The sequence below is a fragment of the Dermacentor variabilis genome, chromosome 4 (genome assembly GCF_050947875.1).
Source record: "Dermacentor variabilis isolate Ectoservices chromosome 4, ASM5094787v1, whole genome shotgun sequence".
Lineage (NCBI taxonomy): Eukaryota > Metazoa > Arthropoda > Arachnida > Ixodida > Ixodidae > Dermacentor > Dermacentor variabilis.
The window spans coordinates 89689368-89711157 of NC_134571.1; the positions used below are offsets into that span (position 1 = coordinate 89689368).

Genomic DNA, 21790 nt, shown 5'->3' on the forward strand with positions numbered 1-21790 from the left:
CATCAACGGTTTCGATTTATCCGTGCCCAAAATCCGCTATGAAGTGAACTAGGGCGGTCGCTTGAGCTAGTTGGTAATTCATGATCAAAAATAACGTACAGCGCGAAGGACAAGGACTGCGATAGACGACCTACACAGCGCACATTATTTTTAACAGCTATGAAAAAACATTGGCATATAAGCTAATTTCCTAAACTTCCTCACTCCCGCACTGCGTGACAGAGCCAAGCGGAACACCGCAATGTTTCGTAGAATGTATTGAGGAGGGATATATTTCGCAATATCGACATGTTTGCTCAGCGCGAAAGATGAGGTCTGAAGGAAGAACACAACACAGGCGCTTATTTCAACTGATCTTTATTTGCGAAATCGCCAGAACTATATACATGAGCAAAAGTAATGAAAAAACAACTTTCGCATTAAGTCACACATGAACCCTTATTGCATCACAGCCACATACTTGATTTCGTTTTTTCTGAGGGCAGTATAGACGGCATGCTCATGCAAAGGTCGCCCAGTCGCTGTATCTTGTCAGCCTCTATGATTTCACGTGTAAGCTGTTCTTGGTGCTTGGAAATTACGACGCAGTTTTCGAATTCAGGGTTACAATGGCTGCAGTAAATTCCAAGATGACCTTGCATGGCGGTATAAACATTGTAAAAATGCTCTTTCAATCGCTCATTTAAACATCTGCCTGTTTAGCCAACGTATTTCTTTCCGCAAGTGAAGGGAATCGTGTAAACCACACCCAGGGAGAATGCTCCAAACCGCTTGCTATGGTTAGTATTGCAAATATTTCGTCGTGTGGCAGGAGCATTCACACGCCTACAGAGCAATGATATTTTTTCCGGGGCAGAAGAAACAACTTTAACATCTACTTTGCTGCCTGTCTTCTTCAAGCTGTGCGAAATCTTTCGCAACATTTCGCAACATGTACTTGGAACCTCTGCTATATACGTAGACACGAATAGACTTCTAGTCGGGTTCAGTAGCAGAATTTCAACAAGCGCCCTAAAGCGAGCAATTAAGTATGTTATCCGAGGAACTTCGTTAAGCGAAACGAACATTGCGATTCGTAGTGCGTGTATTCCCCACCTCTTAAGTAATCCTCTTGAAGAAGCGAAATTTCGGTACCTGCACAGTTTCTTTTTATATGTGTGCGTAATAATAATAAAGAAAGAGAAAAGGTGGTATAATCACTGCTTCTTTAGCACTAACCTAAGGCGCCCAAACATAGAGGCAAACAACTAAGCTTGAAAGGAGGCTGACGATAGTGCAGCGATATATAGCGAGTGAAGTGACAAGGATACGTTGAAAAGAGGTATAGCACATTGATCAGATAGCAAGCATGGGACGCTGATGTTTTATTTGATAATTTGCGAGCAACAAATTGTGTTGGACAAGTGATAAATAACTAGCTGAATCGATAAACGGTGGTCAATTAGAGAACAAGAATGGGTGCCAATGAAATAAAAACGCATTCCAAGGCGGGAAAGAAAGAAAAAAAAAAGACGATCTATGGAGCTATGATGATTAATAAATTTTCAGGCATAGTACGGACTCAGCTGACGCCGGATAAAGGTGCATGGAGACTGCCCGCACTGTCCCTTTATCCTTGCAGTAGAATTGAAATACTCTGATGTTTGATTATATGCAAAAAAGTTGTCATTACATTTCTCAATTTCCTTCACGCATACGCTGTCTGAATATGTAAACATATCTGCGTCTATTAGTCTATTTCTTTTATAGGATCGGTGTTAGGAAAAAGTTCACCGACGGTTACCATACTCCCCAATGCAAAATTTGAGCGCAGCTCCATACGTATTTTCATTTCGCGATACATTGAGGCAAGGAATTTGAGAGAGACATGTAGCAGAGTCAGCAATCGTCGAAAATCTGATCTGCGGGTCGAGAGCGTCAGCTTTTATGCATGACTCGTCGAAGCTTTTAGTGTTATCGCTGGTGCCGTGTGGCTTCCAAAAAGTACTGCACAATTTGCGTCGCGCACACAGTGAGATTTAGAAAAAAAAAACAATCGCAAACCATCACAATCGAAGCAAGCGCTAACGAAACCAAACCAAGCAAACCAAACAAGCGCGGGCGAGAGCTGACGCGAGCAGACGGTAGCACGAAACGAGCGGTCCGGCTGAGTCCGCATGACACCAGCTTCCCGCGCGCAAGTCAATGAAGGGGCCGCTCTCATTGGTGCCCGTCGTTCGCGGCTCGCGTTTTTATCTTCCGCTCCGCATTCGCTCGTTCATCTTTCGCTGTGCTCGTTGCTAGGCTACGCCTCCGACGCTCGCCGCAGGAACGGGTGGCTGCGCTCTAAAAAATTCTTGAGCCCTTCCACTCTGTGAAGGGCGAGCAGCGAAGCTGTGGTGTGTTTTACCTCAATCAACCCATCTGTGTATATATAGGTATTATTATTATTATTATTATTATTATTATTATTATTATTATTATTATTATTATTATTATTATTATTATTATTATTATTATTATTATTATTGAAGGAAACAAACAGCGAATATATATCTCGACTGCGAAGGGATTTATTCTTATTCTTTTATGAGGTAGTGACGCGAGCAAGTACCGCCGCATTACAGACGGGAATTCCACAATATTTACAACTTCACTGTGAACTACGTAATTAAGACAAGTATATGAAACTCGGCGTAATGATAGAATCCTCTTAGCAGCCATATTCAGTATAATTAGTTTCGGCATAGTTTCGATGAAACAAGAGTTACAGCCGTCGTCTGTAACCATCCTCTCTCCGTAGACGGCCATGTATTGACAGCAGACGAGAATTCTGTAACGTCAAGTTCACTGTGAACTAACTAATTATGACAGGCAACTGAAACTCGGCGTAATGATAGAGTCGTCTTAGCGACCGATTTCAGTATGATTTTTTCTAAGACATCTACATTAGATGGAGAGCTACAGAGCATTCGCGAAAAACTGGAGACGAAAATTTTGTCGTGTCGACGCGACGCGTAGACGGACGGACATCGACCACCACCGGAGGGTATATCTACATACAGCTTCACTGTACAAGGTCATTTTAGGCGCGCTAGAATGCATGTATACTGTTTAGCAACGTTAGCCTCAATGGAAATGCAGCTACAGCGTCCCGCAAAATAAACAAGGCGGCGTCAGTGGGAGTCAGACACGCGAGCAAAAAGAAGGCAAAATTTTCACCGAGCGATGCGCCGTCGGATATTATTTCGCAAAGCCGTGCACTGCCGGCCAAACGGTTTGTTGACATCTCTGTACATAGAAGTGCCGTCACAATGGGTCTATATATATAAACGGCCAAGTCCTGCAGTCCACTGCTGCAGTAACCGCGTAACGGGAGTTGAACAAAGCAACAAATCGCTAACCGACTTGTTTTCGTCGAGTCGACGGGGTCGTACAGTATAGTGGGCAAAGCGCTAGAAAAATAGGCCGTCATTACTTTCTTTCAGGCGCAACCAATCTATCCTGCTTTAAGCAATGCAAATCGGTCCCTGGGGAAGGAGAGAGACCGAGCCAGCCGCCCCAACGCGCGATCCTAATTTACACACCTTCAGGGAAAACAACGAAAAATTGGAGAAAATCATTTTCGTATTGAAGAAAAAATATACTAGCCTCTGTCCTATTTTCTCTTTCGATGTGGCTATACGTATACCTGTTGCGTGTCGCGCATGTGCGGTATACAGATGCATTCGAGACAAAAATAACACCCATAACTAAACGCTGACGTTGTCGCAACGAACTCACTGCATAATAACGACAACTAAATAAACAGAACACAGAGAAGCTATGTCAACGGCAAAAGGCTATGTCAATTTCAAAAGAAAAGCCAAACATAGCCGGATATTCAATGTCAACGGGTCATGATACGCGTTCGTCTGTAGTACGACAGGGAGGAGAGGAAATGGTAGAGCGGAAGCGGAGGCGACCGGAAAGGAAAGGGAAAAAATATAAAAAATAATATATAAATAAATATAATATAAAATGAGAGAGAAAGAAAGAAAGAAAGAGAGAGAGAGAGAGAGAGAGAGAGAGAGAGAGAGAGAGAGAGAGAGATTTCGGAGTGTGCTCGCGTTATCTCGCACAGGCGCGGCTGCAAAGAATCTGCAGAGAATGCGACGGTTTGCTCTGCACATGTGTTGCGCGGGCCATTATTCTTTTGTGATGTCTGCGACTTGGTGCCGTTCAAGCAACAGCGAGAATTTTTGGCCTTGCTCTTGCGTATACGTTGTTTCTAAGCGTATGCAGCGGTCAGAGGGAGAGGAGGACCGAGACGTCCTTGGACACCCTACCATAAGAGGCCCCAGGAACGCGGCCCGATGGCGCATACTTCAGTATCGCAGTGCGAGCAATACCCGGAGTAATGGTCATCCAAGCATTCCTATCTCATTTAGAAAGAAAGAAAGAAAGAAAGAAGGAAAGAAAGAGCAGGAAACTCGCACAACTCGGCTAAGTATTGCAAGATAGCAGCCAGTTCACGTCACTGCCGGTGAAAGCAAAAATAACGTTCCTGGCCACTTTTAATACAACCAATATGTATTTGAGGACCTCCTTTAAGCACATGTTTATTGAAATGTAGAGCTGATCCTTAGTACGTGCAGGAATCACGACATGATATGATTGTGTGTCGCCCCTATAGGCAAGCGAAATTAGAAATATTAGCATTTTCCACCGTTAGAGCAGATGCAGTTAGGTGGTTTCGAAAGGTTCGAACTGTCCAGATCAATTGCTTGTTCTGCGTAGATATATGCGATTGAAAATAAGCGAAGTCCGCTCCGTCTCAATTCTGGTCCTTTTTCGTGTATTTTGTCCCAAAACGTTAGCAACGGAGTGTGTGTGTGTGTGTGTGTGTGTGTGTGTGTGTGTGTGTGTGTGTGTGTGTGTGTGTGTGTGTGTGTGTGTGTGTGTGTGTGTGTGTGCGTGCGTGCGTGCGTGCGTGCGTGCGTGCGTGTGTGTGTGTGTGTGCGTGCGTGCGTGTGTGTGAGAGAGAGAGAGAGAGAGAATTACAAAGAAAATATTTCGAGATTTTATTAAAACGTATTCCCAAATCAGAAGGAAATAACGACTCCACGCATGTTAGGGTCGACAGCTGCTATACCTGCTTAATACAACACACGGTCGCACGCGCCCATGTATTAATTTCCTCATCATACGTCGTATGACAGACAACTAAAGAAGATTTCAGTATAAAAACAGGGAGTGTAACGGAAGCAATTGACGCGAACTTACGGCGAAAACATTCCAGTTTATCGACACCTTCAGTGTGGCTTTCGCCTTTTTCAGTTCGCAACAGTGCAAATTCTCGATCGATCAGTTTTGCGGATATCACTTTCAGTGTGCTTTGGCTGGTTAAGCCAAGATAATGACACTCGCCCGATAAGCGTTACTACCTGCTCCATAGACCTCTAATTCATTGACAAGTGTGTTCCTCGCACAGGTTGGACACAGGTTACGCGAAACTCACTGATACACATTTGTGATGGCAGCTGGCCCATTGAGATAAAAAAGCCGGCGTCTGTAGCAGCGAAACGGCGTTTAAATTCCCATTGGCTGCGTCGCCACGTCTCGAGCGCGCCTAGACGGAGCAGAGCGGGCGAATTGGAACACCTGCTGCTTCCTTAGCGCGTCAGGTGTTCCGTGAGGAGAGAGGGCATCGCCGCGACGCCACGTCATCATCGCGCCTCCACGGAGCAAATACGGCAACACGGTGAGAGTCGGGTTGTGGTCGGCGAGGCAGTCGCGTGACGCGCAGGTACTGCCGTCTCGCTCTCGGAAGCCGGCGCGCGGTCCGTATCTCTCTCTCTCTCTCTCTTGTCTCTCACCCCCACAGGGCTTTAGCGCACCTGCCGGCCTTGGTGGCTGCTGCTGCTTCCTCGGTCTATCGACCCGCAGGACGTCGGTGGGATGCGGCGTCCTTGACTTCTCAGCAATATCGTCCAAATGATTCCGGTCCACAGCCAACATGATAACGTAGAAAGCGTATGAAAAAAAATAACCCGCCCCAATTTAATAGCAAAACTCGAAAACATTACTCGCAGCGCCACACTCGAAGGAGCGCTCAGCGGCGTTCAATTGGATATTAACGTTTTCGCACTCACAACTCATAAGAAGTGTTTAGTTGTCCTCGGATCTCTTTTAATATATAATGTTTAAGAAATGTTGGGACCTTTTATTGCACTCCTCTACCCATAGAAGTGCAAATAATGAAGACCACAGGTACGAGGAAATTACATAAAGATACACATTTATTGTAGCCACGAACTTGTGGCCAGGCATATCAACAAAGCGAGCCATGAAAGCTCTCTTAGAATGTTTAGTTAACACAGACCTAAATTCTAGGCTGTGAACGAGCTCTTTGGACATGAACGTGTATACTCATGTAATCGTATCCTACTGTCTATCCTCACCAACACTCTTCATACCCCACATATCTCTCCTCTTCCCTCTTAGTAGAGTAGCTGGCTAGAGCATATTACCTCAGGCCAACATCTCTGCGTTTCCTCAATAAATTATCATCTCTCTATCTCTCTTCTGTACAGCTTGTATGCGCTGACAAGCTCGAATTACTGTATGTGAAAAACTGCCTATGAAAACAGGAGATGAACAAAAATTGTAATAAAAAGAAGAAAAAGTCAGGCGGCATCGGCAGCGCAGAGCTTCCTACAAAATTTACCACGGGGAACTCAGGCTCTACGACCATTCGGTTACCATGGGAACGATGGGTAGTACACGGGTTCGTTTAATCTTCATGTGGCTTCAGACGTTCTGATGGCTTTATTTATATCTTTCCAAATATCAATGAAATGACTTTTCTTTTTTTCCTCGACGCACGAAGGCATGGACTTTCTGCGTACACGCACATTTATAACGAATTGTTGCCACTAAAACGCAACATTTTGTCGAAAAATATCATTTTTCAAACTCGCAAGGCAGTTTGAAGCAGAGAGAACAAAGTTTAAGAAAATCCACGTACTATTCATCATTCCCAAGTTGACTGAACTGTCGTACTCGCAGCTGCGCCGCCGACACTACAGCGCCACAGTTCGCTCTGGTGATTCTTGTAGGAAGCTCTGGGATATGCAGTACCGGCTCGATACTGTCAAAAAGTTGCAACGCTCCCTGTCAGTTAAATTGTATCGGTACAGAATCGTATAGAGTTTCAGTGCCACGCGTTAAAGCTGGCATGAACGAAAATCTTGTCTCAAAAAAAAAAAAAAGGTCGCTTCTTCCTTCTCGTTTATTGCAGCACGGAAACCTCCACCACCCGCCACCTGCAACGGCAAAGGGAGGGGAAAGAAATGCACAAACAGAAGCGGTAAAATTAGCGGAGACGATCCCCAGAAGGTTAACAAATCGTTCCACACTTTCCATGAAGCGGCCTGCGTATAGTTAAGGAAACACGCTGGGAGCGAGGGATGTACGCGGAGAAGCTTGCATTAATGTCGTGCGCACGCGACACTACATTCAACCAGCCGCTGCTGCATTCCGGAGGAAACGCCGAGAATGTCCGCGTCGGCCCGTTTCGCAAGAACCGCTGACAGTTGCGCGCCGTCTTTCCTTCCTCGCTTCTGCGGAGTTTGCGGGGAGGACCGAATTCGCGGGAAGCGCTCCAACGGTCCCAGCGCAGCCCCCTGTAGCCGCTGACGTCGAGCTTAACGCCGCGAGCGTTCAATATACGAACAACGTTGGCGCGAAGCGCGTATATATAGGTTCAGTTTCACGAGGGGAAAACCGAGCGCGATCAGTCAGACGCCGTCCCCGCCGAAGTCCTCGCAGTAGATTAGTCGCAAAACGGTCGAAACAATAAATTACTATTCAAAATGCCGCATATTGCTGTATACTGTACCACGGAAAACAGACTAACGCACGCGCTGCGCCACCTGGAGAAATGTTTGCTATAAATGACATCTGCCACAACCACACCTCAAGGGGCGCCCATTGAATCCAGTGCTGCTACTGTGGGCCCTGCACCCCACCACATTCTTTACCCACCCCAGACCATTTATTTATTTATTTATTTATTTATTTCAATGAAGACTCGTGTAGCCTATCTCCCCGTTTTCGTGTGCCGATCCCGGTTATAGCACAGTGACTGTCTGAAATGATGTGCCACAGGAGAGATTCGATATGTGAATTGGGTATGTGCACTGGGACCACAAAGGCAACTGGGTATGTGCAACTGAGTTTTAGTTTGCTTTAAATTTTGTATCTTGGCATTACAAACATCTCTCTTACGCTGCAGCCTATGATATCTACATAACCGTTCTCTACACAACAGTTACACTATTTATACAACCGTTTTCTACAAATGAAGAATGTTTCGCATTACGCTGGCAACGTTAACTGCAATTGAGCCAGCCGACATTTTTTTTTTTTAATTTACAGGTAATTTTTCCGTTTGAAACGTCCGCAAAGGCGGGAGTTTCGCACGTTTGAGGAGCGCGGGATACTGGCGCCCACGCGCAGCTGCTTTCAACGCTTCTGCGCATGCGCCACACCAGACCACCGCCCTCGCCTCCGCGGCGCGGCGCCAGCGGCGAGCTCGAAATGAATCGTCTGCTGCGGCAGCGTTCCTCCTCAGTCGTCCGCAAGCGCGCGCGAAGTGCGGGAGCAGTCGTTTCGGGCAAACCGAAAGTTATTCCAGTCGCGAAAGCCGAAACTCAATATATTGGATTACGTATACCACGTCAGGAAGCACGGTGCTGTGATCGCAACTGTCGCTCACTCCATCATCCCTTTCTGCTGTGCCCGACACGTGGAGTTATACCATGGCTACTGGAGTTCTAGTGAGCTACCCGACCCCGGCGCTTCATGAGTCGCGCTCAGCAGTCTTCAAGAAAGGTTAGAAACACCTCAGTCACATTTCCTGCTTCTGCACACAGTAAATCAGCAACTATTTGTAACAACGTTGATGAAAACGGGATTTCTCAATGAAACTGCGTAATTTTATCGCCCGAATTTCGGTAATATTGCGAAGCAACAAATCCAGACAGATATACAGAAAAGCTTCGGTCGAAGCTGAACACGATGGCTGGTTTAACTGGGGAAAAATAAGAAAAAAAAAAAACTCGCTATTTCACAGCGCTGCCAGCTTTCGCGCGCGTAACCTGACACCATTTGGCCGCGGGCCCTGCGAACACCAGCTGTAGGGGTGGTAGCCCGAGAGAACGCGTACAGGGCGATGTAAAAAAAAATAATAAATTAACGGAACTGCTAACCAAATGATACAGCGACAATCTCTTATTTTGCCAGATATCTGGCAAATTATTTGGCTTCAGGCCTTTTTGGCTCGAATGGTCGTCCCCGATCGGCGCGGCGATGTGTGGATGAGGCCACGACACTTGCGGCAGTTGCAAGGCGGCGGTCTACGTGGCCGTCTGCCAAGCTAAGCTGAACCGCGCCCGCCGTCAGCTCTTTACATATCGCTCTCCAAAGTGCCGAAATTATTAGCAACGGAAGCAAAAACGCCAGGGATTGTGAAGACAGACAAGGCAGGGTTTGTGTAGAACCACGCGGCCAGACAGTTTCTGGCGTATCAAGCTCGCACGCCACGCGTGCATATGATATACAACAGGCATGCATACATCCGGCCGTTTTGAATTCAAAAGAATCGCGCCGACACCGCGACTGACACCACGGCCTTGAGAACGCGACGGACTCGCGGCTCCTTTTAGTGCGCGCGCAACTTTAGAAACGTCGTCTGCTTCGAGGTTGTTGTACCCGAGACGAAGAAGCGCCATGCGGATGTTCTGTTCTGAGCAAATTTCAAGGGTGCGTAGGTTGTTCGGTGGCCCGCTGCCGCAGCAACTTTGAAAAAACAGAAGCAATGTATGTACGTTGCTCGAGATTGTCTCGAGTTCTAGGCTGTGTAAAGTCCTCCACTGAAGGCAAGTGTACCACGGTGCGCGACTGGTGGAAAAGGGCGGATATTGCATCTTTCTCGCCTTACACGTAGATATAAACATAAGACCCCGTTTCGCGTGCACGTCCTAACGTTCCTAAATAGGAGGCAAAAATCATCACTCACTCCAAGAGCAGAAATCACGTTCCAGGACGAAAGTCAACAGACTACACGAGAGGTTCAGGCGAAGTGTTCCATTGAACGTGGCGAAGGAGCTGGGACTTGGAAATCTCGTGCACTTTGCCGTCACGCTGTGCGCGCGCGTTTCCGAGATAATGGTGCGTTGTTGGTGTTGTCGATAAGGGCCTGGCGAATTTGCCAGCCAGGCCCTTATCGAGACCCGCTCTGAAGGCCGGCGTATCATAGCTGCGATTTCGGCAGGCCCACATTCTGGTGCCGCCGTATTTGGTGCGCACGGCACGTACCGAAGTGACAGTCTAGCGCGCCCCCGCGGTCCAACCCTGAGTCACCGCGTTTTTAGTCACCAGCATATAGCGCCAGCTTAAGTTTCCCGGTAGGACGCGTGCGCCACATATGTGTTGAGTCACTTTTCTTTTTTGCCAAACAGAATATATCGCCACGGATTAGGCGCGGGGCCCTTGCACAGCTTGCAAGCACATACTCGTCGTTCGCATTAGAAAAAGTGACCTCGAGAGTCCATAAGTTACCAGGTGCGTCGAAAGCGCGACGAGGCCAGTGTTAGTCAGTCCGCGTCTCGTTCTGCTATACGCCTCTCCTTGTCCCAGAGACCCGGCCTAGCGAAATATGGCACACTGTGCGCGACGTTCGCTCGCTATGCTTGAAAACTCGTCTGAATCCAGGCCGTCGACGTCATCGCTTCACGACGTCCACCGCTCTCTGAACGGTACGTCGTTTGTGTGTGTGTGTGTGTGTGTGTGTGCGTCATCACTTTCGGTGTCATCACCAGCTCCGCCGCCCTCGTTCTGTTTCATCCGTCTTCATTTCAAACGGGGCCAGCCGTACGTGGAACCGTCAGTGATGCGTATGCGCTTCTTCGCTAACAGTTTTTTGCATTCGCGCGCTTTTTTGAGGCATTGAGGGAAAGATAGCTTGCTCCCGTATGGATATCGCGGTTTTATCGTGCTTCTTTGATACTGTGTATCTGGCTCAGAATGATGAATAAGACCGCAGCGGTGAGCAGGTTACGACCTCCCGCATGTCTTCCTCAAGAAAAAGGCGGGGGAAAAAAAAAAAAGAGAAAAGGATGCCCTCGCTTGAGAGCGGACGCTACCGCCGCAAGTTGCGCGGCCCTCTACAGCTCCGACCCAGATCTCCCGCCACGAATGTAGCACAAATTTTACGCGCGTGCCTCGTGGGTCACAGACGAGCGAATACAACACCCGCGGGGCGGCAGATCGCGACGTGCGCGGCCGCAGGAGCGAAACCGTGTTTCCGAGATTCGCTCGAGCTATCGCACGAGTTTTCGAAAAGCCAGCAGAAACGCACGATCCGCGATTCAGATGTACTACACGCACCGTGCGGTTGCCGCCCGCACGCGAGAGCAGAGCGAATACTTTTCAATTTCGTGGGATGGAGTGTAAGAAATTGCCGTTATTCACGACCCCTCCCGTTATTTGAAGACGTGGCCGGCGCTCTGCGTACGCCCGTATAGCATAATATTATATAGGTGCGCGCGGCAGGCAGTCGAGCTGGCCGCGTCGAGACGGCGCCGCGCAGATGCCAGAGATCATTCATTCGTGGCTCGCATTTGAGGGACGGCAGCTGCTGCGTACGCGCTCCCTTGTCAGTCGGGCGCCAGCCTTTGTTTTGGTCGGCAGCGGCGCCCTGCATTAGTTTTGCGGGCCAGCAGTGTGTGTGCCTCCTGTCTGACGGCGGATGTGTACACTGTGATCCGGCTGGCATCGGTGCAAAGATTAATCTGGAGAGTGACGGCACTGCTCGAAAAACAAACGGGCGCGCGCAGTCACGCGCCCTCGGTGTCTTTGAGCTCTAATGTCGCTGGCGGAAATTAGGCGTGGACACGCGTCTGACAGCGATTTGACCGTGCAATTGCCTCTCGAAAAAAAAAATTACTTAGGCCGCGGTGACGGCGCGTTCAGGAAGTGTTTGAACACGGCGAAGACGTGGCGTAGACGTAGACATGCGCAGCGGCGATGGTGGCGACACCTTGCGATGCTGTGCTTAACCCCGCAGGACTTGTATTGCCACAGCATAACCGCGTCGTCGATATTCGTGTATGTTTTCTTGTTTGGTAAGAAGAGTGTGTGAGCCAGAACGCCTAGCGGGTTGCTGGTGAAGGCGTCAAAGGATTATGCCACCACAGCTTGATGCTGAAATTCGCCGAAAATGCAGACAGAAACCGCGAGAACACGTGTGCGTTCGCGGTTGGGGCATACGCGGCACCTGCCGTGTCGGAAGGATTTCTAGACTTATGCAGAAGCCAGCGGCTGCATTGTCTTGTAAAGAAGCCTACTATGGCAGCACTTCGGCAGACGGTAGCAGTTTTTTTCATCGTCCCGTACATGGTGAGGATTCTGTTCACTGAAAGGCGCGATACTGCACATTTGTTTTTATTTATTTGTTACGTGTCTTTGACATTGTTTGGAAGCCAAAGAATTTTTACAAACTGCATATGTTTGTTGACAAAACCGAGGCGCTTTGCGAACTGATAGAATATCTTCTTTAATCGTCCCGCCAATCTTCTGACGTTGCGTTTTTATGGGACCGTCAGGCTTGAGAACGCTGACTATTCTGCTGCTGTGCTGAGTAGATATGCATTGCTAGAACATCGCGGTAGAGATGAATCATGACATGGCGAAAGCCTGGTTCATCTTTAGTTTGTGGGTGCAATTCGCAGCGCGGGAGTGGCAGGGAAAACGCCGCGAAGCAGGCGTCAAGGGTTTCGCCATGTCGTCTTCTAGCACCGGTTATCACATTGGGGCTTTTCGATCTATACTGCGGTGTGTTTGGCTAGCTTAATTTAGGCACTGCGATGCCTCTACAGGAAACCTTTTATTTTCTGTCTTTCTTTTCTGTAAGTTACCCCCAAAAATGGATAAAACTGGTCATACGGAAGGCCACGAGAACGCTTTTTAAAACGCACAGGGGACAAAGCTTGCTGGCTCGTTGCGACTCGCAGCCTTCATGGCGCTGAAGGAACCAGCAGCTCTGCCAGCGCGTGGAGCCTACTGGTACTCGTCGTTGGAACGGCGCGCGCCGCGTCCCAGTGGCGCAGGACAGGTTGCTCCCTCGTCTGCGCGCAGCGAGATCTCGTGGGAAAGAAAACGCAGGAGGACAACGCACGGGGCAAGGTGGCGGGCCAAACGGGGTCGTCGCACGAGAGGAATCGAACCCTCGCGGCTCCGCTCAAAGCGAATGAGGGGGCGAAGAGGAGGACGTGTGCCGAGAGGGAAGGGGAAACGCGCAGAGCGCCGCTGCCCGCGACGCGCGCGCCGCCCTAGCGGCTTGCTTTTCAAAAGAGCTGCCGCGCCCTCTCTGCTTTCCAAAAGGCAACGAAATGGGCGTCGCGTCGAAAAGAGAGCGAGACCCGTGCGAGATGCCATGAAAAGGCCGGACTAGAGCGGAAGAGGAAGGAGAGGCACTCGTCACGTCTACGCCTATTATTTTCTTTGTTCTGTGCCTTCTCTTATCACAACCGTCCACGAGACAACGCAAAAATAGAGAGGAACGCCCACCGCCTATTGCCGAGATTCCCTCTTCTGCCCCCGCCTTTGGGAGCTTAGTCAACCGCGCACGCAAACTCCCGGGCTTCCCCGCTCCACGTGCTTGCCAGTCTAGTAGAGGGCGCGGCCTCAAGACGGCAGAAAATATCGCGGCCTTCAGTTTGTTGAATGCTGCGCCTTCTTCTCCTCCCCGATCGCGCAAGCATGCACGCTGTACCGCGAGCACCGAATATTCTTCCCGGAACTTAAAGGAATGGGTGTCTTTTAGGTAGTACAGGCACAGAAACAAGAAACATATAGCCAGAGGGACTGTTCCTCACGAACAACCCCCTGGCACATGCGCATTTGAAATTAAGGATGACCTGGCTGGCACTACCCTCGAATTATAGTGAAACAGAAAGCACTTAACACCTACTTCTTGGGAAGGCTATTGTTCAGAGGAGAGGGTCTTCATATTCAGTAAATAGGCACATCAAATCGGGAAAAGCAACTTGAGAAGCTTTCTAGAAAGTGCTGCTTAAATCACTCGTTTCGAAATGATTCGGGGGAGTGGTCGCAAAGGTTACTCGAACACTGCGAAACTGCACAGCAGCTGCGTCAGTGATCACCACTCTCATGATGACACGTAGCACACGTTTTAGACCAACATCTATACTAAACCTCTGTTGCAAGAGTACTGCTTTAGAAGAGATGAAAATAAAATGAAAAGTCTTATGCTTTGCAAGAAAACGGGATGTTTATTGGGAGACTGGCTGTAGAACTTGACAGCTGTTAGAACAGTCCCTCGTGGACTGTTCGTGGAGTTGACTGTTCAAAGTTCAGTACACTACATTGATAGAATTAGCTATACGGGCATGCTATAAGGCCAAGTACATGCTGTTATGAAGTAGCTGCATTTGTTCACTGGTGTGTTTTGTTGCTTGAACACTAGCTACGTATGACTTACGACAGCCACAATAAAGTTCGGTCAGGCTGGATTTGGTGGACATTAGTGAATACATGAAAATTGCAGCCCATGTTATCATTTGTCCCAACAGCTGTCGGATAGTCGCAGCGTTCACAGAAGCTAATTAACTGGGGTTTGCAGGTACTACATTGTATGTGAGAACCAGTGGAAAAAGCACTTGTTTCCTGTACCAATTTTTCAAGTACGGTGGCTAACATGGTACTACTACATTACCTATAAGATGAATTATTTGTCCAAGAGCAGCACTTTACAGTAAAAATAATTTCCCAATATGCTATTCCACTCAACAAAGTTTCACTGAAAACTGCAATAACTATGGCCTTCATAGAACTGTGGGCTTATTGTCACTTAGCTTGTTGAACCTGGAACAAAGTTCATGGCAAACAGGATGTCCGCCAGACACTCGTATACGCTGGAATGCTACAAGAGTCCGATTGACGCAGGATAGAGTAAGCAGGTGTTTCACAGCTGTGCTTTGCACACTTGACTGCTGTGTACATGGCCAGATTCAGTGACCTCACTTTTCCTGTCTTTACCAGCCAGGCTCTAGCTCCAGCACAGAGTTCCATCATTACAAGTGCCTGGACAGTGTTGCATGGACAACATTTAGCACGACTTGCAATGACTTTTTTTTAATGCAAAGCACTGTTGAAATTGGAGTCATTGTGATGGAGACCTTTATAACCAATGGGCTGAAATCAGCTGGCAAAAACTGCAGGTGTATTCTCCAGAATAATATATTAGGCAGTTATCGCAAAGTAACATTTAAGTGTAATAGTGTTTGCACTGAGGGCTACTTGATAACTCACAGGCAGAAAATTACCGGCAAAAAACTATAAATGTGCAGTTTTAGTCTGACAAAAGCACGACGTTTTGTAAACATCACATCCTGGCCTGTTGTAACATCACATAAGCACACCACACTGCTGCTTGCAGCTGTACTTCTATGTTTCTTTCTCATTGTTTCAAGTCTGCGCTAGGCTTGTATTACTCACGAGGGAGCCATAGCTTGTCAGTGCAGTTTGAACAGTGCCTGGTGTCTGTAAAGCCATGCCTATATCCTGCCTGTTGATTGTACGCAGACCTGTGCATCCGGCATTCCAAGTCGGACCCTGTGCTGATGACGCTCTCGCACAACTCGCCACTGGCACGATGCTCGGACCAAGACAGTTGTCGGGACAGTATTGAGGATTTGGCGCAGCAGCAACTGCTGGTACAAGGGGCCGATGCAGTCACATTGGAAGGCCTCAAGAACCACTACAACTCCTGCTTTACGTGAGTTATCATGATTGCTCTGGCAACTGTATGTGGAGTGTTCCTAGAACTAGATCGTCAATAAAAGGTGCTGTTAAACCAACAATAAAACCTGTTTGCATACGTTCAAGTTGACATGTAAACAGGAAAAGCTGTGTGAAGGCGGCAACAAGACAACCACTAGACCCTCTATCGTTGCAACTAGTACCAACACTGTAATGGGCTGCTTTCCCGCCACTTTTCCATTCTGTGCAAAACAGTACTGTCATGTGAGCGGGAAAAACAGGGTCCAACTTGCAAAAACATTTCCTAAACAAGTAAGATTCTTCAATTATTGGTTGGCAGCGAGGCTGTTAGAGTTCACTGACCAATGGTCTATGGCAGCTAACCGCAATGTGCAACACAAAAGAAATCTTGTGATTTTTCTAGCTTGACAGTATCAATGGTGCTCCGCACCTTTCTAACACATATGTGCAGCATCCATTTTAACCACCAAATTAATCAATGAGAAGGTGAGATGGTGTGATACGTTGAATGAACAGCTGCAGCATGCATGTTGCATGTTTTGCAGATGTGGGGTAAGCTGGTATGAGGACCATGCTTCTCTGGACTGTGCCGAGTGCGGCGGATATGCCTTGCGCCGTCCCTGTCTTCACTGTAATGGCAGCTGTGATGAAGTCTGGAGCAGGGACTTGGATGCTGTGAGTCCACTTTCTTTACATCATTGTGCAACACAAATGAAAAAAAAAAAAATGGTCGCTGTGCCCTTACTTGCGCATATAAAGTAATAAAGATTGAAGTTTGCCTTTGCCAAAAGTACAGTACAGTCTGCAAATCTATCAATTAGTGAAATTAGTGTAGCACAGTTATGTATAGTGAGCACCAACTGCTTGTTTCTTAAGCTGTTTCCACACAACACAGGGTAGCATACTCTGGCTATGAAGCAAAGAAAAATAAGATGGTCATGCATAGAAACTTGGCTTTTTACTGTAGCCAAGTAGCATCACAAACGTTTTAGGCAACTAGGTGCCTGATGTCTGCTGTCACCTGGCATCAGCACAATAGAAAAAGAAAAAAGCCTCATTGCAATAGTTACTATGAAAACTGAACAGTGTTGCAATCTGTATCAGCAAGCAGCATCTATAAACTTTCCAGAGTCTATACTTCCTTTCTGCTTACTTTAAAATGCTTATGTGGTGGTGCATGCATTAACCTATTGCGGCCAATGCAGGGGCCTTCACTCCTTTAGATTCTTAATTTGTAGGGTTAGGTGCTTAAAAAGGGGCCTTGAGCCACTTTTTATTGAAGTGGAGAAAGGCATTTGAAGTGAAAATAGGCTATTTCAGAAGTACTTTGCCACAAAGAGTACTTCAATGCGTTCACCAGAAGCGGAGTTATTGGCAATCAAACATGGCCTCCGCTGTGCTCCCGTTACTTCTTCAATGCCTTGCACTGCGAAGGCTACGGCACAGTGAGGCGTGCCCACAACGATCTCCCTTCTAAATGTCATCGTGGCACACAGTTGAAACTTCATTCTGGATGTTAACATAGACGCGACAACTTCCGCTTTTGGTGCCTATGACGCATTAAACATAAGCCGAATGCAGTTTCCTCAGCGTGCCGCAATGCGCACAGCCAGTGGATTTGTGGCGGCATCCCGTGGCGGCCCCGGTATCCACACCATGTAGCCAAACGCAGCTTGACGTCAGCTATTGGCCAATAGCAGCCGTCTAAGAGAATGATGAAATGGTGCATCCGAAGATGAAGTAGTGAGTCTAGAAGAGAGTGAGGACAGGGCCTCTTGCTGAAAAGACAGTATTTGAGAGAAAGGTGACTTCATGATCCGCTTGCGAGATCCATGCACCGCTTACGACAGCAAAACTTGACTGAGATGTTCACAGCAGCATATGCTATCCGCCGACTATGTTATTTCACCAAGCCAGAGAGGTGGTTCAGGGCCCTTTTAATAGTGGAAGGTTTCACTGCCAAACTTTTACCAATACTTAAAGCAATAAGGTAGCCAAGGCAGTCTCTTCAGCAGAGTGGTACTTTTAGTATTTAGAACAGTGATACATACAAAACACTGCGCAGTGCTTGAAAGCTAAACATGTATCCTTTTCCTGTTCCTCCACCACCAATAGTCCCACAAGCAAAGGCGTGCCCAGTGGCTGGGAGAATGCAAGAAAGCCCCCCAGGACACTGCTCCGAAGAGCCAGCAAGACTCTTGAGGAATGTCCTTCCTAGGAGAGCTCCCAGGCAGCAGCACTTCTATCAACTGTACATAGGACAAATCCCTGGTTGATCCCATTGCGTCGCATGTTTTCTCCCACTGCCTCACATCGAGCCTGGACTTCACTCCACCAAAAGGCTTGAGGATTCCACAGCATGCATGCCTCGTCATCACACAGTCTCCCGAGATGTCTTGGCAGCGCCTGTGTGAGCATTTAGTGGCCATGGACCTGCTGGACTCTGTGTTGTGGTGTTGACCAACCTGAACTTGGAACGCATTGTGCACCGATGGCTGTGGGAATCTGTATCCGAGTTCTATCCATAGCATCATGATGCGGCCAAATTACTGATCCATGCTGCAGTCACAGATCCAATGAAAAGGGAAGGGTGCTTGTGGCACCTGTAACATTCCATGTCTGCGCCAAGTCAGTGGCTCCCCTGCAGTGGTTTGGGAAAAATTGGCCAGTGGGTCAACAAGGGATATATTCTGTACATATGTGGTGCTCGTTCAGTGTTTCGCACATTTTTGTCCATCTGCATTGTCTTCCCTTGTTTTTAAGGTTCATTTGAAAACGGGAAAATGTGGCCTGTGGTAGTTTCTCGAGGTGCTAGAACAGATCGCACACAAGTAAGCTGCTTTTTCCTTTAACTGATGACAAAAGCATGGTAAGCATCATCTGCGGCTCAGTAATGACCCTAGAAAAAAAAACTTGAACCCTTGATATGTGTGTCCATGCCGGCTTTCTACCTGTGCTGCAGGGGCAACTTGCTGTCGCTTAACAGAAACAATTGCCATGTGCTCATTATGAAGCTGATAAATGTGCCACAATGATATTACAGTGGTGGTTACATTACCGGCTTAAGACCAAAGGCAGTACAATAATTTTTTTTTTCCTTTTGTGCATACAAGGCTGTTCTTGAGGCAAACTTGACAAAATGGTAAAGTGCCACTTTGGCCCTGTAACACAGTGGTAAATGTTGACAGTTACTGCAAAACCATCTTGTGTCTAGTGTGTGTAGTTTTTGTCATTGTCCATTGTATTTTGTGGTAAAGAGTCACCACTGTATGGAACAAAAATGTCCACCTGTACATTGGTGAGCCCGTAGAGGTGTGTTACCTTAGTTGCAGCTGTCAGCAGTGGCGGCTGCTCAAAAGACAGCAGATATCCCCTTTTCACAAGCTAGCATTGTAAGCTTATAGTTATTGCAACATTGCAAACCAGTATGGTGAAAAAGATTTTCACATTTGCATACTGGATTTAACTACATTTACCAAAACTGGACTGAATTGGTGATCGGTGCTGCCATGCATCAGCTACTCTGTACTCTTTGAACCATGCAAATAATAAGTCTGACACTCTTCAGATTGACATGGACTAGCTGCTGCTGACAGCTGACAAACTATTGCTCTGGTATGCATCTCCCTCTGCTGTACACTGAGAAAGCAGTGAAATGTTGATTTTAAGTCATTTGCTTGTACACCAAAGCTGTTGTCGCTACCTGTGTAATTCTGCCTGCCTTTAAACATTTTTTTTTTACACAAGAGTAACTCAATATTGCCTGCTTTTTAACTATGTGCCAAAAATGTCTGCAATCTGTGCCCTTGCCTGTAAACTTCTTTCTTGCACGGTCAACCGATTCTTTTTCCACAGACAATTTGGTTCTGATATCCGCAAAATCTTGCTCATGACCTAAACAGGCAAGCGAGATGGACAAGGTCATAGTCTTGTTTGGGGCTGAAACGTGTTTCAGGATCTGAGTGCCTCAGGAAGCGACTTGTGTGAGATGAGTGCCTTGGCTAGTAGACATGGAAGCAATCTACAGAGTGTGTATTTTTGTAAGCAGAGAAGAGTGATGCCAAAAGCAAACAGGCAGATGGTGCTATGGTTGCTAATACGGAGAATCAAAATGCACATCTACAAACGGGCTGATAAGGGAATGAAGGCAAAACCACACTGTGCTGCACATGGTAAATTGAAATTGCACAAACTCGAGTTTCTTGGGTTTATCACAAAACAACGCCAGTCAGTATCCATGGTGCATATTTAATTAGAGCAGGCTGGCTATCTAACAAACAGCTGAATTCAAGCACTGCTTGCCCAACAAAGCATGTGGCAAGCATATTTAATACCAAACAAATATTCTCTAGCTAAAATTTGAAATAAATGTAGCGTAGTCTACAGGGAGTGCTAATATGAAAAGGGACACCTAATTAATATTCAAGATGCAGAAATAAGAGTTGGAACATGGCGTGCCTCTTGTTCAAGAAGCTGCCATGTAATGTTTCATTTCACTGCACAAGTAAGGCAAAGGTAGGCTTAAACCCAAATTTTTCATAGGGAAAAACAATAAGAACAGGAAATCTGCATCTTCATGAACTCGCACATGCAACTGCACATGTTTTATGAACTCTTCTATGCCTTCAGCTTTCAATGATGAGCCTACATCAAAACTTCCAGCGCAGCAAACACCAGTGCTGGCCTTGCACACAGATGGAGTCATTGTGCATGTCTTATTTATTGAAACATGTCTCGAGGAATGTGTGTTCTTGAAAACACCCATGGTTTGCAATAAAGACTCTGTCACTTCACATCTGGTTTCCATGGACTGCTTGATCTGCCTACGGGGTGCCTTCCTTACTGACGCACGGTGATAGCGATGCCTGATGGCTGCAGCATCGCTGACTGGTGGGGATGGTGCTGCTGCTGTATGCCCTCGCAGAACTCGCTCAGTGTGGCCAGGAACCATGGGTGACGGCGCAGCTCTGAGCCTTGTTTCTAGAGGAACAGTAGGAAGAGGCCTTCGGTTTACACAAATCATTTAACAGCAAACAGAAAGAACAGTAGATGTATGGTGCAAAAAGAAATTACAGGTTGAGTTGACAAAGGCGACAAGCACTGTGCAATCACATTGCAAAGAGATCGAAACAACCATTACTGTTAACTAGTGAGCAAGATAAGTTTCTGTGAATTGTCAACTGTTGCAGCATGTCAGAGAGGAGACCAGCAGGTGTGCTGGGGTTAAAGCCACAGTATGCCTCCAATCCAGTTATCAGCCTGCTTCAATTCATTTCATGGCAAGAGCCACTCCTAGCCCTCGACTTAGAGGTGTGCAAATGTATTTTAAATTCCAAATACAATCAGCTCTTTGCTATTCGATTTGAGAATTCAGCATACAAAGTTGTCAAATATTTGTTTGTTCGAACACTATAAGTGACAACAGTATGTTATAGTCTTCAGAGAGAAATACCAATCTAAGTGCTCAATACTGGCATAGTTGTTGGCACACCAGGTATGTTCACCTTTCTGTTTCTCATTTACAAGCCTCTCAGTTGACTTGACATCAAGTTATTAAAGGCCATACATGTATAACATACCGTAAATGAGCTGGTTTCTTTCCAGCTGGGCTCTACAGATCCCTTATATTTGCTTAGAAAATGAAACTGTTCAGTATTTAATTCGATATTCACAGTTTGGTTTTCTGGAACATTCATGATCGACTCGATTAGAAAATTTTGCTATTCAAATGCCTTTACCCCTACTCCATCATTTGCCAACCACTGATGTCTGAAAATTTTTTGCCAATCTGGGCATCTATTCTATTGCCATGACTTCGAGGTATTACATAGCCTGCTCAAATCGACTTCTTCCCTCTTATTCTCAACCAAACTAGCAGCTACCAATGTTCATTCTCTAATCCGTGCTGCCATGTTTATATCCTTTAAAGGGGCCCTGAAACACCTAAAATACTTTTTGAAAC

At 46.9% G+C, this 21790-nt stretch overlaps 2 protein-coding genes across 3 annotated transcripts in view; one reads left to right on the forward strand and one right to left on the reverse strand.

Moving 5' to 3' along the window:
- Positions 1–8574: 8574 nt before the first annotated feature.
- On the forward strand, positions 8575–20621 carry LOC142579491 (protein pinocchio-like). 2 transcript variants are annotated; one of them, XM_075689734.1, is made up of 4 exons: positions 8575–8856; positions 15631–15823; positions 16374–16503; positions 17944–20621. In XM_075689734.1, exons 1-4 carry the CDS (start codon positions 8784–8786, stop codon positions 18028–18030), a joined length of 483 nt encoding a protein of 160 aa, XP_075545849.1. In that variant the 5' UTR covers positions 8575–8783; the 3' UTR covers positions 18031–20621. The 2 variants fall into 2 exon arrangements, with proteins under 2 accessions (XP_075545849.1, XP_075545848.1); XM_075689733.1 differs by lacking the exon at positions 8575–8856 and adding an exon at positions 10621–10781.
- Positions 20530–21790, reverse strand: part of LOC142579489 (testis-expressed protein 10 homolog) — an 89595-nt gene continuing 88334 nt past the window's right edge. Inside the window, exon 16 of the mRNA XM_075689731.1 lies at positions 20530–20808. Within this exon, the coding sequence (XP_075545846.1) occupies positions 20668–20808 (141 nt within the window). The 3' untranslated portion in view covers positions 20530–20667. The remainder of the gene's footprint in view (positions 20809–21790) is intronic.

Excerpts from the sequence above, each read along its gene's own strand:
- LOC142579491 (XM_075689733.1), top strand. The coding sequence starts at position 10,682 with ATGGCACACTGTGCGCGACGTTCGCTCGCTATGCTTGAAAACTCGTCT. Across the intron at positions 15,824-16,373 it reads CACTACAACTCCTGCTTTAC|ATGTGGGGTAAGCTGGTATG; the intron begins GTGAGTTATCAT and ends CATGTTTTGCAG. Across the intron at positions 16,504-17,943 it reads GGAGCAGGGACTTGGATGCT|TCCCACAAGCAAAGGCGTGC; the intron begins GTGAGTCCACTT and ends CACCACCAATAG.